Genomic DNA, 15,642 nt, shown 5'->3' with positions numbered 1-15,642 from the left:
CGATTAAATCCGGCGCCTGTTGCTGCAGGTGGTGATTGCAAGATGAGCTGCAGCTGCTGTCAGAGCGAGCAAGTCAAGTCCGATTCCTACAGGATAAGTATTGCCTGAGAATGTCTGAGTTTCAATCCCGTGTGAATGCGCCACGTCTGTGATTTGTTATGTAATAATTCCACCGATTCGTCCGAACACAGACGTCGGTGGTGATAATACTAGTCCCGTGTGAATCCGCATGTCTGTGTTTGTGATCGTCTTTCAGTATCTCAATGCTACTGGTTATAGAAGAATGGAGGCTGCGGTGGAAACTTTGACAAGTGGTCTTATTAATTACAGTACGACTCCCTCGCATGGACGCCTTTAATAATGTCAGTAAAACAGACTATTTCACAGGTGTCGCTTATAACACAGAGGACACTGAGGTCCCTAGGTAATACTTATCCTGTGTGTATAGGGATTAAATAAGTAAAGGTTAGTTGTAAAGCGCCTTTCAATATACAGTCAAAATAAAAAAAATATATATATATACTTTAAAAGGTCAAGACACATACGACAAAAGTAGGAGTCCCAGAAAATCAGGGAAAAGCAAGAATAAGAAAGTCTTCAGATGTTTCTTGAAGGAGTCAGTAGATCATCAAACACAGATGTTTCTTGAAGGAGTCAGTAGATCATCAAACACAGATGTTTCTTGAAGGAGTCAGTAGATCATCAAACACATATGTTTCTTGAAGGAGTCAGTAGATCATCAAACACAGATGTTTCTTGAACGAGTCAGTAGATCATCAAACACAGATGTTTCTTGAACGAGTCAGTAGATCATCAAACACAGATGTTTCTTGAAGGAGTCAGTAGATCATCAAACACAGATGTTTCTTGAACGAGTCAGTAGATCATCAAACAGATGTTTCTTGAAGGAGTCAGTAGATCATCAAACACAGATGTTTCTTGAAGGAGTCAGTAGATCATCAAACACAGATGTTTCTTGAACGAGTCAGTAGATCATCAAACACAGATGTTTCTTGAAGGAGTCAGTAGATCATCAAACACAGATGTTTCTTGAAGGAGTCAATAGATCATCAAACACATATGTTTCTTGAAGGAGTCAGTAGATCATCAAACACAGATGTTTCTTGAAGGAGTCAGTAGATCATCATACACAGATGTTTCTTGAAGGAGTCAGTAGATCATCAAACACAGATGTTTCTTGAAGGAGTCAGTAGATCATCAAACACAGATGTTTCTTGAAGGAGTCAGTAGATCATCAAACACAGATGTTTCTTGAAGGAGTCAGTAGATCATCAAACACATATGTTTCTTGAAGGAGTCAGTAGATCATCAAACACAGATGTTTCTTGAAGGAGTCAGTAGATCATCAAACACAGATGTTTCTTGAAGGAGTCAGTAGATCATCAAACACAAATGTTTCTTGAAGGAGTCAGTAGATCATCAAACACAGATGTTTCTTGAAGGAGTCAGTAGATCATCAAACACAGATGTCTCTTGAAGGAGTCAGTAGATCATCAAACACAGATGTTTCTTGAAGGAGTCAGTAGATCATCAAACACAGATGTTTCTTGAAGGAGTCAATAGATCATCAAACACAAATGTTTCTTGAAGGAGTCAGTAGATCATCAAACACATGTTTCTTGAAGGAGTCAGTAGATCATCAAACACAGATGTTTCTTGAAGGAGTCAGTAGATCATCAAACACAGATGTTTCTTGAAGGAGTCAGTAGATCATCAAACACAGAGATCGTTCCAAAGCTTAGGAGCAACAGTCTGGAAGGATTTCTCTCCTCTGGTCCTGAACCGTGTTCAGGAACCATCAGTAGATTCTGATCCACAGACCTCAGAGCCTGAGCTGGGGTGTAAGGCTGGATCAGATCACTGATGGAAGGTCTGACCATGAATAGATCTGAAAGTAAGAACCAGAATTTTAAAATTGATCCTGAAAGAAACTGGCAGCCAGTGAAGAGATTTAAGGATCGGGGAAATGTGAGTTCTTCTACTAGAGCGGCTCAGAATTCTCTCTGTAGAGTTTTGTATTAACTGCAGACGAGACAGATCCTTCTTGTTTAGACACCAGAGAGAAATCCTTCCACACTGTTGCTCCTAAGCTTTGGAACGATCTCTGTGTTTAATGATCTACTGACTCCTTCAAGAAACATCTTAGGACCTTTTTATTTGTGCTTTTCCCTGATTTTCCTGCGTCTGTCTCGGTTGTGTCATGACCTTTTAAGCATATATTTAATTGCGTATTGTATTGTTTGTTAAAGCGCTTTGTGACCCTGGTCTATAAAAGCTCTCTACAAATATTACTTACTTCTATGAACGTCGCCTGTCGTAGGAAATACCTCACTAACCTGAATGTGTTTGATGTTCTCCACCTTAACAGGTTTTCGGTCACATGACGCAACGTTGCGCAACAACAAATACAGAAGCACTCGCGCTGCAGGTCAGAGCGACTCGGCTGCAGAGAGAGAGACACACGACTGCTGCTGCTGTTTCAACTGACGTAAGTAGACTTCTCTAACCTCACGGTGACACCAGAGAACTGAAAAATTATCAGTGACCTAGAAAACAAAGGGGACTTTTGACCCCCCCTGATAGAACTCAGCCCCCCTGCCACCTTCATCGTGCCCAGATTGGACACTTGCTGATGGTCAGGTTCCCACCTGCGACCTCCTCTTTCACGCTCCAGATATTTATTGGCAGCAAAATTGGGGGTGATGTCACTTTTTGTCCAGGTCCAGGTCGGGAGCGTAGGAACTATTTTATGTTTTTAATAAACTGATTCAGTCCAGCAACATGGATAAAGGTACGAGGCTGCTTGAAAAAAATATCCCGTATGACAGTAAAATATGTTTTATTTACTTTTTAGATTAGACGTTTTGTTTTCGTATTTCAGCTGCAGTACTTGCCGGAATGTTGTCAAACCATCTAGTGTTTGCTCCAGGGTGTTTTTCTTTGTGGGTGTTTTTTGTCTGGGGTTTATTTTCCATTTGATTCAAATGTTTTTTGCTTGTTTTTAATACATCAGAACAAAAGTTTACCAAACTGTTTAAAAGATAAAAAAAATATATACATTTGTTGACGGTTATATTTTAATTTTTAATATATGATAATAATAATAAGCACAAAAATATTTGATATGAATATTTTTTATTTACTTGATTGATGAATCATTCCACAAAGTTTAAAGTAAAAAAAAACTTTTTGTGTATATTTATATTTTTAAATTATTTATTTTAATTTTTGCTTTATTCATAAAATAATGACAACTCAAAAAGATAAAATAATAATTAATTAATAAGTTTATTATTCAGATTTTTTTTTCTGAATAAATAAGACCTGTATGAAATAAAATATTAAACAGTGTTTTCTAATATTTTTAAATTACTGAGTGAAGGAGAAATTGTAGTTAATCTTATTAAATTGTTGTAATATTTGATTGTGAAAGTGTTTATCATCAATATCTTTCATCTCTTTGTCTTATATCTATTTATTTATCAGTGTTTTCTTACAAACTAAAATATTTACTGTTGGGGTTTGTGCAAAATTAAAAAAAAATTCAAGTTGCTTATGCGTTAACAAATGTCAAAAAACGTGTTTACTACTTTTACTACTACTACTAACTACTACGTTTCTCCCTGAAGTTCGTAGCGACATGACAGAGTTCTGGAAAGAACACTCCAAAGAGGCCACAGTGGAGGAGATGATGCTGGACTCCCGGGCCAAGGAGCTGACTCAGCACGAGATGCCTGAAATCCTGTCCGTGCTGCCCGACCTGACCGGACTCAAAGTCCTGGAGCTTGGAGCCGGCATCGGGTGAGCCACGAGAAGTCTTTTTTATTTTGCATTTATGAACATTTAATCTGGTATATTATAACATTTATGGGATGTGATTGGATATATTTGGGGTTTTATGAATTAAAAATGAGAGAATCTTTTAGAAATTCTTGAACAAAAATCAGTTCATCCATGTAGAGCGTTCGATTCTATCTCCAGTAATATGAACAACTTCCTGAAAACGCTACACGTGTCAAAGATGAACAGAACAACCGAGCGAATCACTTTGGTTGACGGGTTTGTTTACGTGACGGGGGTCAGTACCAGCCCCGCGTGACACTGACGCCCTGTGTTTACAGTCGATTCACCAGGCATTTGCTGACCAAGGCCGCGCACGTGACCGCTGTGGACTTCATGGAGAGTTTTGTGGAGAAGAACCGACAGAACAATGGTCACCACAGCAACGCCACCTTTTTACAAGCCGATGTCACAAAGCTGGAACTACCTCGGAGCAGGTGGGTCAGAGAGTTGTTTGACTCGCTTCACCTTTGGCATTGAATGTCAAACCAAATATTATTATAGATACGATAGATAAATAGATTCACCAAGTTTCACCTTTGGCATTAAATGTCCAACCAAATATTATTATAGATAGATACGATGGATAGATGGATAGATAGATACGATAGATACGATAGATACGATAGATACGATACGATACGATAGATACGATAGATAAGAAAGATTGATAGATAGATAGTTGGATGGATACGATACGATAGATACGATAGATACGATAGATACGATAGATACGATAGATACGATAGATACGATAGATTAGATAGATAAAATAGAATAGATAGATAGATAGATAGATAGATAGATAGATAGATAGATAGATAGATAGATAGATAGATAGATAGATAGATAGATAGATAGATAGATAGATAGATAGATAGATAGATAGATAGATAGATAGATACACCTAGTTTCCCCTTTGGCATTAAATGTTGACTTTGTTTTGAGCAACTGCCAAGACGACATAAAGGGACGATTGACAAGCAGCATAAGCAGAAAAACAAAAGAGATATTCAAACAACGTGGTGAAGATTTTCAACACAATATTTACAGAGAGCTGAGAGAAGTAAAACCCAAACCAAATATTATTGTAGATATGATAGATAGATACGATTGGTAGATGGATACGATAGATACGATAGATAGATACGATACAATAGGATAGATACGATGGATACGATAGATACGATACGACAGATATGATGCAATAGGATAGATACGATAGAAAGCTACGATAGATACGATACGACAGATATGATACAATAGGATAGATACGATAGAAAGCTACGATAGATACGATACGACAGATATGATACAATAGGATAGATACGATAGATACAATAGTATAGATACGATAGATATGATACAATAGGATAGATACGATAGATACAATAGTATAGATATGATAGATACGATAGGATAGATACGATAGATACAATAGGATATATATACGATACGATAGATACGATATATACGATAGGATAGATACGATAGATACAATAGGATATATACGATACGATACAATAGGATATATACGATACGATATATACGATACGATAGGATATATACAATACGATAAATACGATACGATACGATATATACGATAGGATAGATACGATAGATACAATAGGATAGATACGGTACGATACGATAGATACGATAGGTACGATCGATTGATACGATAGATACAGTACGATACGATACAATAGGATAGATACGATCGATTGATACGATAGATACGATAGATACAGTACGATACAATAGGATAGATACGATCGATTGATACGATAGATACAATACGATAGATATGATACAATACAATAGGATAGATACGATTCGATAGATACGGTACGATACGATACAGTAGGATAGATACGATAGATACGATACGATAGATACGGTAGATACGGTACGATACGATACAATAGGATAGATACGATACGATAGATATGATACAATAGATACGATAGATACAACAGGATAGATACGATAGATAGAATAGGATAGATACGATAGATTGATACGATAGATACGATAGATATGGTACGATAGGATACAATAGGATAGATACGATAGATACAATAGGATATATACGATACGATAGATACGATAGGATATATACGATACGATAAATACGATACGATACAATAGGATATATACGATACGATAGATACGATATATACGATAGGATAGATACGATATATACAATAGGATATACTGTATACGATACGATAGATACAATAGGATAGATACGATACGATAGATACGGTATGATACGATACAATAGGATAGATACGATCGATTGATACGATAGATACGATACTATAGGATAGATACGATCGATTGATACGATAGATACGATAGATACAGTACGATACAATAGGATAGATACGATCGATTGATACGATAGATACGATACGATAGATATGATACGATACAATAGGATAGATACGATACGATAGATACGATACGATAGATACGGTACGATACGATACAATAGGATAGATACGATACGATAGATACGATACAATATATACGATAGATACAATAGGATAGATACGATAGATTGATACGATAGATATGGTAAGATAGGATACAATAGGATAGATACGATACGATACAATAGGATAGATACGATATGATACGATACAATAGGATAGATACGATACGATACGATACAATAGGATAGATACGATACGATACGATACAATAGGATAGATACGATACGATACGATAGATTAGATAGATAGATAGATAGATAGATAGATAGATAGATAGATAGATAGATAGATAGATAGATAGATAGATAGAGAGATAGTTTCCCCTTTGGCATTAAATGTTGACTTTGTTTTGAGCAACTGCCAAGACTCAGATGACATAAAGGGATGATTGACAAGCAGCATATGCAGAAAAACAAAAGAGATATTCAAACAACGTCGTGAAGACATAATATTATAATATTAATATTTACAGAGAGCTGAGAGAAGTAAAACCAAAACCAAATATTATTATAGATAAATAGATAGATACGATACTGTCGATAGATAGACACGATACTGTAGATAGGAGGCATAGATACGAGAGATAGATGGATGGATGGACGGATAGATATTGTATGTTTTGGCATATGTTTTACTGTGTGTTTTATGGGTCTTATAGGGGTGTGAGAAAATATCGATATAACAATATATCGCAATATTTTCCCGATACTGTCAGTTTTATCTTGATCTTTAAAGTTTATACTTTATTGAATATTGTTTTGATTGTTTAAGCGCTTTGTGACCCTGGTCTAGAAAAGCGCTATATAAATAAGAATTACTTACTTACTTGCACTGTATAGATATTTTATTTTTTATTTGTTACCCTTTTGGAATAACATTTTATTTTAATTCAAAGTTATTTTAGGGTTTTTATTTTATTAGTGTGTATGAAAGACAATCTTTGATGTTTTACTTTACAATCAACACTCAAATATTCATGGCGTTTATTCACGTGTGTGGTGTAATTAAACCTCCGGCCACTAGTTGGCGACATTCGTCATTCCCTCCGTGGCTAAAAAGTAACCACAAAACCGGCGATATGGCAGCGTTGAGTGAAAAAGAAAGGAAACACCAGAGTCCAGCAGCTTTTAAAGCTGATGTTTGGACTCATTTTAAAAAGTTTAAAGTAAAAAAAGAAATAAACTCTGTGAGATTCTGGATATTATATGTTGCTACAGGTTGACAGTTCACTATTAAAACATTGACTAATTCTAATTCTGTACTTTAATGTCGTCTCTGTCTTCTTGTCTCCAGCGTGGACTTCATCTTCTCCAACTGGCTGCTCATGTACGTGAGTGACGAGGAGCTGCATCAGTTCCTGGTCAAGATGCTGACTTGGCTACGACCGGGCGGACGTCTGTTCTTCAGGGAGTCGTGCAACCACCGCTCCGGTAAGAACCGAGGCCGTGATTCTGGAGCCGACTGTAGATCATCTGCTCACGTTCACTCCAGGCGACACCAAGAGGGACTTCGACCCCACACAGTACCGCACCGAGGCCCAGTACAACCTCCTGATATTGTCGGCGCGAGCGGAGGAAACGCCGGAGGAAAAATTCGGCTTCGATGTGGTCATGAAGAAGAAAGTTAAGACTTATATTGAGGTAAATCATCAGACTAGAAGAACATACCTCTGCCAAGGAGGCTTGTTTACAATGAGCCTGCACAAAAATCATCAGATAAAAACAAAACGTATTTAATTCCAGAATTAACATCACTGCAAACCATAGATTTTAGTTCAACAGTTTTAATCAAACCATTTTCAACAGTTATCAAACAATCTTTAACTATAATCAAACAATTTTTAACTATAATCAAACAATTTTTAACTATAATCAAACTATTTTTAACTATAATCAAACAATTTTAAACTAAAATAAAAATAAATTCAACTATAATCAAACTATTTTCAACAATAATCAAACAATTTTAAACTAAAATAAAAATAAATTCAACTATAATCAAACTATTTTCAACTATAATCAAACTATTTTCAACTTTAATTCAACAACTTTCAGATGTAATCCAACAATTTTTAATTGTAATCAAACAAATTTCAGGTGTTTTTGAACTATTCTTTATCTGTATTTAAATATTTGTTTTAACCATTTTCAAAGTATTTTTTAGATCCAAACAATCAATTTTCAACTGTTTTTAAACTATTCAAACAATTTTCAATTTTAATCAAAGTACCTGGAATTAATAAATGTATTTAAAGTATTTAACAAACACACACATATTTACATGTATACAGCAGGGTTTTTTTTGATGTATAAAGTGTAAAACAATGAGTATTTAATTTATTTCTCATTAATCTTTTCAAGTAACCACTGGATTGATGTCACTGTTAGAGGTTTCAAATGAAAAGATTATATTCAACAAAATCAAAGTGTGACTTCATCATCGACTGATGTTCCAGATGAAGAACAATCCCAACCAGGTGTGTTGGCTCCTGGAGAAAGTTCCTCGAGCCTCAGACTCTCCGAGCGGCTTCAGCTCCTTCCAGCAGTTCCTGGACAACCATCAGTACACCAGCAGAGGCATCCTGCGCTACGAGAAGATGTTCGGCTCCGGCTACGTCAGCACCGGAGGACCCAGCACCACCAAGGTACCGCACACCCATGGTTTGTAACTCTTTTATTACACAAACTCTTGTGAGTACTGTGAAAGAATCGTGGATATAACGTGTTTCCACCACCATAATGCACTGCAACAGTTCACTATCAAAACCTTCACTCATAATAAACATACTTTGTGTTAGAAAATCCACCAAAAACTATCATTTTTGAGCATAAAGATTTTTTTATGTGGTCATTATCTCCTGCTTTGTACTTTATTACTTCTCTGTTGACTTAATCAAACAATTTTCAACTATAATCAAACAATTTTCATCTATAATCAAACAATTTTCAACTATAATCAAACAATTTTCAACTATAATCAAACCATTTTTAACTATAATCAAACAATTTTCAACTATAATCAAACCATTTTTAACTATAATCGGACAATTTTCAACTATAATCAAACAATTTTCAACTATAATCAAACCATTTTCAACTATAATCAAACAATTTTCAACTATAATCAAACCATTTTTAACTATAATCGAACAATTTTCAACTATAATCAAACAATTTAACTGAAATCCAACAGTTTTCAACTATAATCAAACAATTTTCAACTATAATCAAACTATTTAAACTGAAATAAAACAATTTTCAACTATAATCAAACCATTTTCAACTATAATCAAACTATTTTCAACTATAATCAAACCATTTTCAACTATAATCAAACAATTTTCAACTATAATCAAACAATTTTCAACTATAATCAAACAATTTTCAACTATAATCAAACAATTTTCAACTATAATCAAACAATTTTCAACTATAATCAAACGGGTTTCATCAAATTTAAAGTTGAAGCAAACCATTTTCTTTTTTCTTTTTTTTTATCATTTTGTGATAAGAATTTAAAACTTTTATTGCCAGTGTTGTTAACTCAACATGTGATTTTTTTTGTTTGGTGTTGTCAATACTTAACAAAAGAATGAACTAAAATAACAGAATAAATAAAGAATAGAAAAACGAATTTCCGCTTTTTAGCCATTTTTATCTGTAATTGAACAATTTTAACGATAATAGAAACACTTTTCAACTTTAACCAAACGGTTTCTTAACTTGAATCAAACAAAAATCCACATCATTTCTCCTCGTTCAACAGTAAAACAGTAACACGGCTCCGTCGAGCTGCTTCTCGGTAAAAGGTTGAAATCCCGACTTTGCCCCTGACAGGAGTTTGTTGACATGCTGGACCTGAAACCGGGTCAGAGTGTTCTGGACGTGGGCTGTGGGATCGGGGGAGGAGACTTCTACATGGCCAAGGTCGGAAACCTGCATCCGAAAAACACATTTTGTATAAAATCACCCTCTTCAAAGTGAAGAAGATTCTTTTGATGTGTTCCAGACATTCGGGGTGGAAGTCCTGGGTCTGGACCTGTCGGAGAACATGGTGGAGATCGCCATCGAGAGAGCTGCCGATCAGGGACTCTCATCTGTAGGTTCAACTGTTCATGATGTATATATTTACACTTGATTTATAAATCCCTTGATTAGAAGTGAATCACTGTGTTGTTCTCGGTGTTATCTTGATCTTTTAAGTATATATTTTATTGGTTATTGTTTGGATTGTTTAAGCGCTTTGTGACCCTGGTCTGGAAAAGCGTTCTATAAATATAAATTACTTACTTACCGTATTTTCCGGACTATAAGTCGCTCCGGAGTACAAGACGCACCAGCCATAAAATGCATAATAAAGAAGGAAAATACATATATAAGTAGCATTTTTTGGTGAAATGTATTTGATAAAATCCAACACCAAGAACAGACATGTCATCTTGAAAGACAATTTAAAATAAAAATAGAATAGAGGCAACAACAGGCTGAATAATTGTACGGTATGTTACGTTACATGACACAACTGAGAACCTGGTATGTTAACATAACATATTAAGAGTTATTCATATAACTATAGCATAAATAACTAAGACGTTTACCAAACCATCCATGTAACTCAAAATAACTGAAATCCAATGAAATCTTCATCCTCTGTGTCACTTTTAAACAACTCTAACTCCGGAGGTAGAAGATGCGGCGCTTCCTCTTCTACGTCGAAATGATCAACACAGGCCTAGAGCGCCCTCTTGCGGTTTATGTGAAAATAACATGTGAAATGATATACTGGTAATAATGTGTTAATAATTTCACACATAAGTCGCTCCAGAGTATAAGTCGCACCCCCGGACAAACTATGAAAAAAATTGCGACTTATAGTCCGGAAAATACGGTACTTATTTACATTCAAGAGCTACGAGCTAAACGTTCGCTAACTATGTCTTTACATAATAATATGACGTATATTTGTAAATCTCTCGGTTCTTAGTTTTTATTTTCATATCATCTTGTCCCTAAACATCGGTTCACAGTAGATTTATTAGTTTAAATATATAGTTTAAAACAGTTTTTATACAATATTAGCATTTTTTAGTTTTTTATCTGTTTTCAAAAATGTTCGATTGTAATCCAAAGATTTTCAACTATAAACAATCAATTTTCAAATGTAATCAAACAATTTTCAACTATAATCAAACCATTTTCAACTATAATCAAACAATTTTCAACTATAATCAAACAATTTTCAACTATAATCAAACCATTTTCAACTATAATCAAACAATTTTCAACTATAATCAAACAATTTTCAACTATAATCAAACAATTTTCAACTATAAACAAACAATTTTCAAATATAATCAAACAATTTTAATCTATAATCAAACCATTTTCCACTATAATCAAACAATTTTCAACTATAAACAAACAATTTTCAACTATAATCAAACCATTTTCAACTATAATCAAACAATTTTCATCTATAATCAAACCATTTTCCACTATAATCAAACAATTTTCAACTATAAACAAACAATTTTCAACTATAATCAAACAATTTTCAACTATAATCAAACAATTTTCAACTTAAATAAACAATTTTCAACTATAACCAAACAATTTTCAACTATAACCAAACAATTTTCAACTATAATCAAACAATTTTCAACTTAAATAAACAATTTTCAACTATAACCAAACAATTTTCAACTATAACCAAACAATTTTCAACTATAATCAAACAATTTTCAACTTAAATAAACAATTTTCAACTATAATCAAACAATTTTCAACTATAATCAAACAATTTTCAACTATAATCAAACCATTTTCAACTATAACCAAACAATTTTCAACTATAATCAAACAATTTTCAACTTAAATAAACAATTTTCAACTATAATCAAACAATTTTCAACTATAATAAAACTATTTTCAACTATAATCAAACAATTTTCAACTATAAACAAACAATTTTCAACTATAATCAAACAATTTTCAACTATAATCAAACAATTTTCAACTATAATCAAACCATTTTCAACTATAATCAAACAATTTTCATCTATAATCAAACCATTTTCCACTATAATCAAACAATTTTCAACTATAATCAAACTATTTTCAACTATAATCAAACTATTTTCAACTAAAATCAAACCATTTTCAACTATAATCAAACCATTTTCAACTATAATCAAACTATTTTCAACTATAATCAAACCATTTTCAACTATAATCAAACTATTTTCAACTATAATCAAACTATTTTCAACTAAAATCAAACCATTTTCAACTATAATCAAACCATTTTCAACTATAATCAAACCATTTTCAACTATAATCAAACAATTTTCAACTATAATCAAACAATTTTCAACTAGAATCAAACCATTTTCAACTATAATCAAACTATTTTCAACTATAATCAAACAATTTTCAACTATAATCAAACCATTTTCAACTGTAATCAAACTATTTTCAACTATAATCAAACAATTTTCAACTATAATCAAACAATTTTCAACTATAATCAAACCATTTTCAACTTAAATAAACAATTTTCAACTATAATCAAACCATTTTCAACTATAATCAAACCATTTTCAACTATAATCAAACTATTTTCAACTATAATCAAACCATTTTCAACTGTAATCAAACTATTTTCAACTATAATCAAACTATTTTCAACTATAATCAAACCATTTTCAACTGTAATCAAACTATTTTCAACTATAATCAAACCATTTTCAACTATAATCAAACTATTTTCAACTATAATCAAACCATTTTCAACTATAATCAAACCATTTTCAACTGTAATCAAACAATTTTCAACTATAATCAAACAATTTTCAACTCTAATCAAACAATTTTCAACTATAATCAAACTATTTTCAACTATAATCAAACTATTTTCAACTATAATCAAACCATTTTCAACTATAATCAAACTATTTTCAACTGTAATCAAACAATTTTCAACTATAATCAAACAATTTTCAACTATAATCAAACAATTTTCAACTATAATCAAACAATTTTCAACTATAATCAAACCATTTTCAACTATAATCAAACAATTGTCAACTATAATCAAACCATTTTCAACTATAATCAAACAATTTTCAACTTTAATCAAACCATTTTCAACTATAAACAAACAATTTTCCACTATAATCAAAGCTAACATGTATTTCAGGTGGAGTTCGAAGTCGCTGACGCCACCAAGAGAAAGTTTCCTGCAGGCTCGTTCGACGTCATCTACAGCAGAGACACCATCCTGCACATCGACGACAAGCTCGCCCTCTTCAAACTCTTCCATGTGAGTTCTTCAAAGCCCGTGAGCGACTCGTAGGATCCACTGACGGTTCTGTGTGTCCAGAGCTGGTTGAAGCCCGGAGGTCGAGTCCTCATCAGCGACTACTGCTGCGGTGAGAAACCCTGGTCGGCTCAGTTCCAGGCGTACGTGCAGCAGCGAGGCTACATCCTGTACACGCCGGCGCAGTACGGGAAGGTGATGGTTGTGGATGTGGGTCTCATGAAGGATCTCCACTCACAGTTGGATCTTCTCCTGCAGTTCCTGGAGCAGGCAGGTTTCAAGAACGTTCTGGCTGAAGATCGGACCAAGCAGTTCATCCGCATGATCCAGACGGAGCTCCAGCGAGCAGAGACCATCAAGGAGGAGTTCGTTGAGGTGACGTCACCAACCACTGTCAAATTATTCTGAACCTAAAGCAGACTATTTTTAACTGAAACCAATATATTTACAATTGTACTTAAACAATTTCAACTATGATCAAACCATTTAAACAATAACAGGCTCTTTTCAACTATAATAACTATTTTCAACTATAATAACTATTTTCAACTATATTAACTATTTTCCACTATAATAACTATTTTCAACTATAATAACTATTTTCATCTATAATAACTATTTTCAACTATATTAACTATTTTCAACTATAATAACTATTTTCCACTATATTAACTATTTTCAACTATAATAACTATTTTCAACTATATTAAATATTTTCAACTATAATAACTATTTTCAACTATATTAACTATTTTCCACTATAATAACTATTTTCAACTATAATAACTATTTTCATCTATAATAACTATTTTCAACTATATTAACTATTTTCAACTATAATAACTATTTTCCACTATATTAACTATTTTCAACTATAATAACTATTTTCAACTATATTAAATATTTTCAACTATAATAACTATTTTCAACTATATTAACTATTTTCCACTATAATAACTATTTTCAACTATAATAACTATTTTTAACTATATAAACTTTTTTCAACAATAATCAAACTTTTTTCAACTGTAATGAAAACATTTTCAACTATAATCAAACAATTTTGAACTAGAATCAAACAATTTTGAACTAGAATCAAACTATTTAAACTATAATTTTAACAAATGTAACGGTAATCAAACCATTTAACCTGTAATCAAACTATTTTCAACTATAATCAAACTATTTTCAACTATAATCAAACTATTTTCAACTATAATCAAACTATTTTCAACTATAATCAAACCATTTTCAACTGTAATCAAACTATTTTCAACTATAATTAAACCATTTTAACTATAATCAAACTATTTTAAACTTTAATCAAACCATTTTTAACTGTCATTACACCATTTTAACTATAATTAAACAATTTTCAACTATAATAAAAAAATTCAACTATAATTAATCAATTTTCAACTTTATTAAGTATTTTCAACTATAATCAAACCATTTTCAACTATAATTTTAAAAAATTCAACTAAAGATATGAAAGACATGATGACTATCAATAAACAAGTGAATTGCAAACGTATAAAACAATAAAAAAAAAAGATAAATAATATAACCCTATATACATAAAACCTAATGATAATAAATAATTTATATTTTTTATAAAAATGTAATATTTAAAAAGTCATCGTTAAATAGTGAAGTTATTGTCTTGACAAGAGCATAAAAGTTTATTTTTTCTCTCTTTCTACACAAACTACATGTAAACGATGTGTGAACATGTTTCTGCAGGAGTTCTCACACGAGGATTATTCTGCCATCGTGGACGGATGGAGGAAAAAACTTCAACGTTCCAACAGCGGAGAACAACGCTGGGGACTATTTTATGCAACCAGAGATTGAAATACATTTTGAAGAAAAAAACTGTGTTTCTGCCTTTTTATTTCTTGACCGTGTGTCCTGTCAATCATTTTTACTTCTGACTTCAGTGGCAACATCAGGTTCTTCCTTC

General features: G+C 32.7%; 1 protein-coding gene across 2 annotated transcripts; it reads left to right on the top strand.

Annotated features, from left to right (window-relative positions):
- Positions 1–2,400: 2,400 nt before the first annotated feature.
- Positions 2,401–15,570, top strand: pmt (phosphoethanolamine methyltransferase). Of its 2 annotated transcripts, none has more exons than XM_087799616.1 (12): positions 2,401–2,509; positions 3,651–3,822; positions 4,143–4,298; positions 7,656–7,792; positions 7,854–8,002; positions 8,818–9,006; positions 10,199–10,288; positions 10,371–10,460; positions 13,560–13,682; positions 13,743–13,874; positions 13,938–14,054; positions 15,423–15,569. In XM_087799616.1, the coding sequence occupies exons 2-12, from the start codon at positions 3,662–3,664 to the stop codon at positions 15,531–15,533; spliced, it is 1,455 nt and encodes a 484-aa protein (XP_087655742.1). In that variant the 5' UTR covers positions 2,401–2,509; positions 3,651–3,661; the 3' UTR covers positions 15,534–15,569. The 2 variants fall into 2 exon arrangements, with proteins under 2 accessions (XP_087655742.1, XP_087655740.1); XM_087799614.1 differs by lacking the exon at positions 2,401–2,509 and adding an exon at positions 2,740–2,812 and having other exon boundaries at positions 15,423–15,570.
- The last annotated feature ends 72 nt before the right edge of the window (positions 15,571–15,642 follow it).

This window comes from Callionymus lyra, chromosome 9 (assembly GCF_982586985.1).
Source record: "Callionymus lyra chromosome 9, fCalLyr1.hap1.1, whole genome shotgun sequence".
Classification (NCBI taxonomy): domain Eukaryota; kingdom Metazoa; phylum Chordata; class Actinopteri; order Syngnathiformes; family Callionymidae; genus Callionymus; species Callionymus lyra.
Note: the sequence above shows the minus strand (reverse complement) of the source record. Positions and strands in the feature narration are given on the sequence as shown.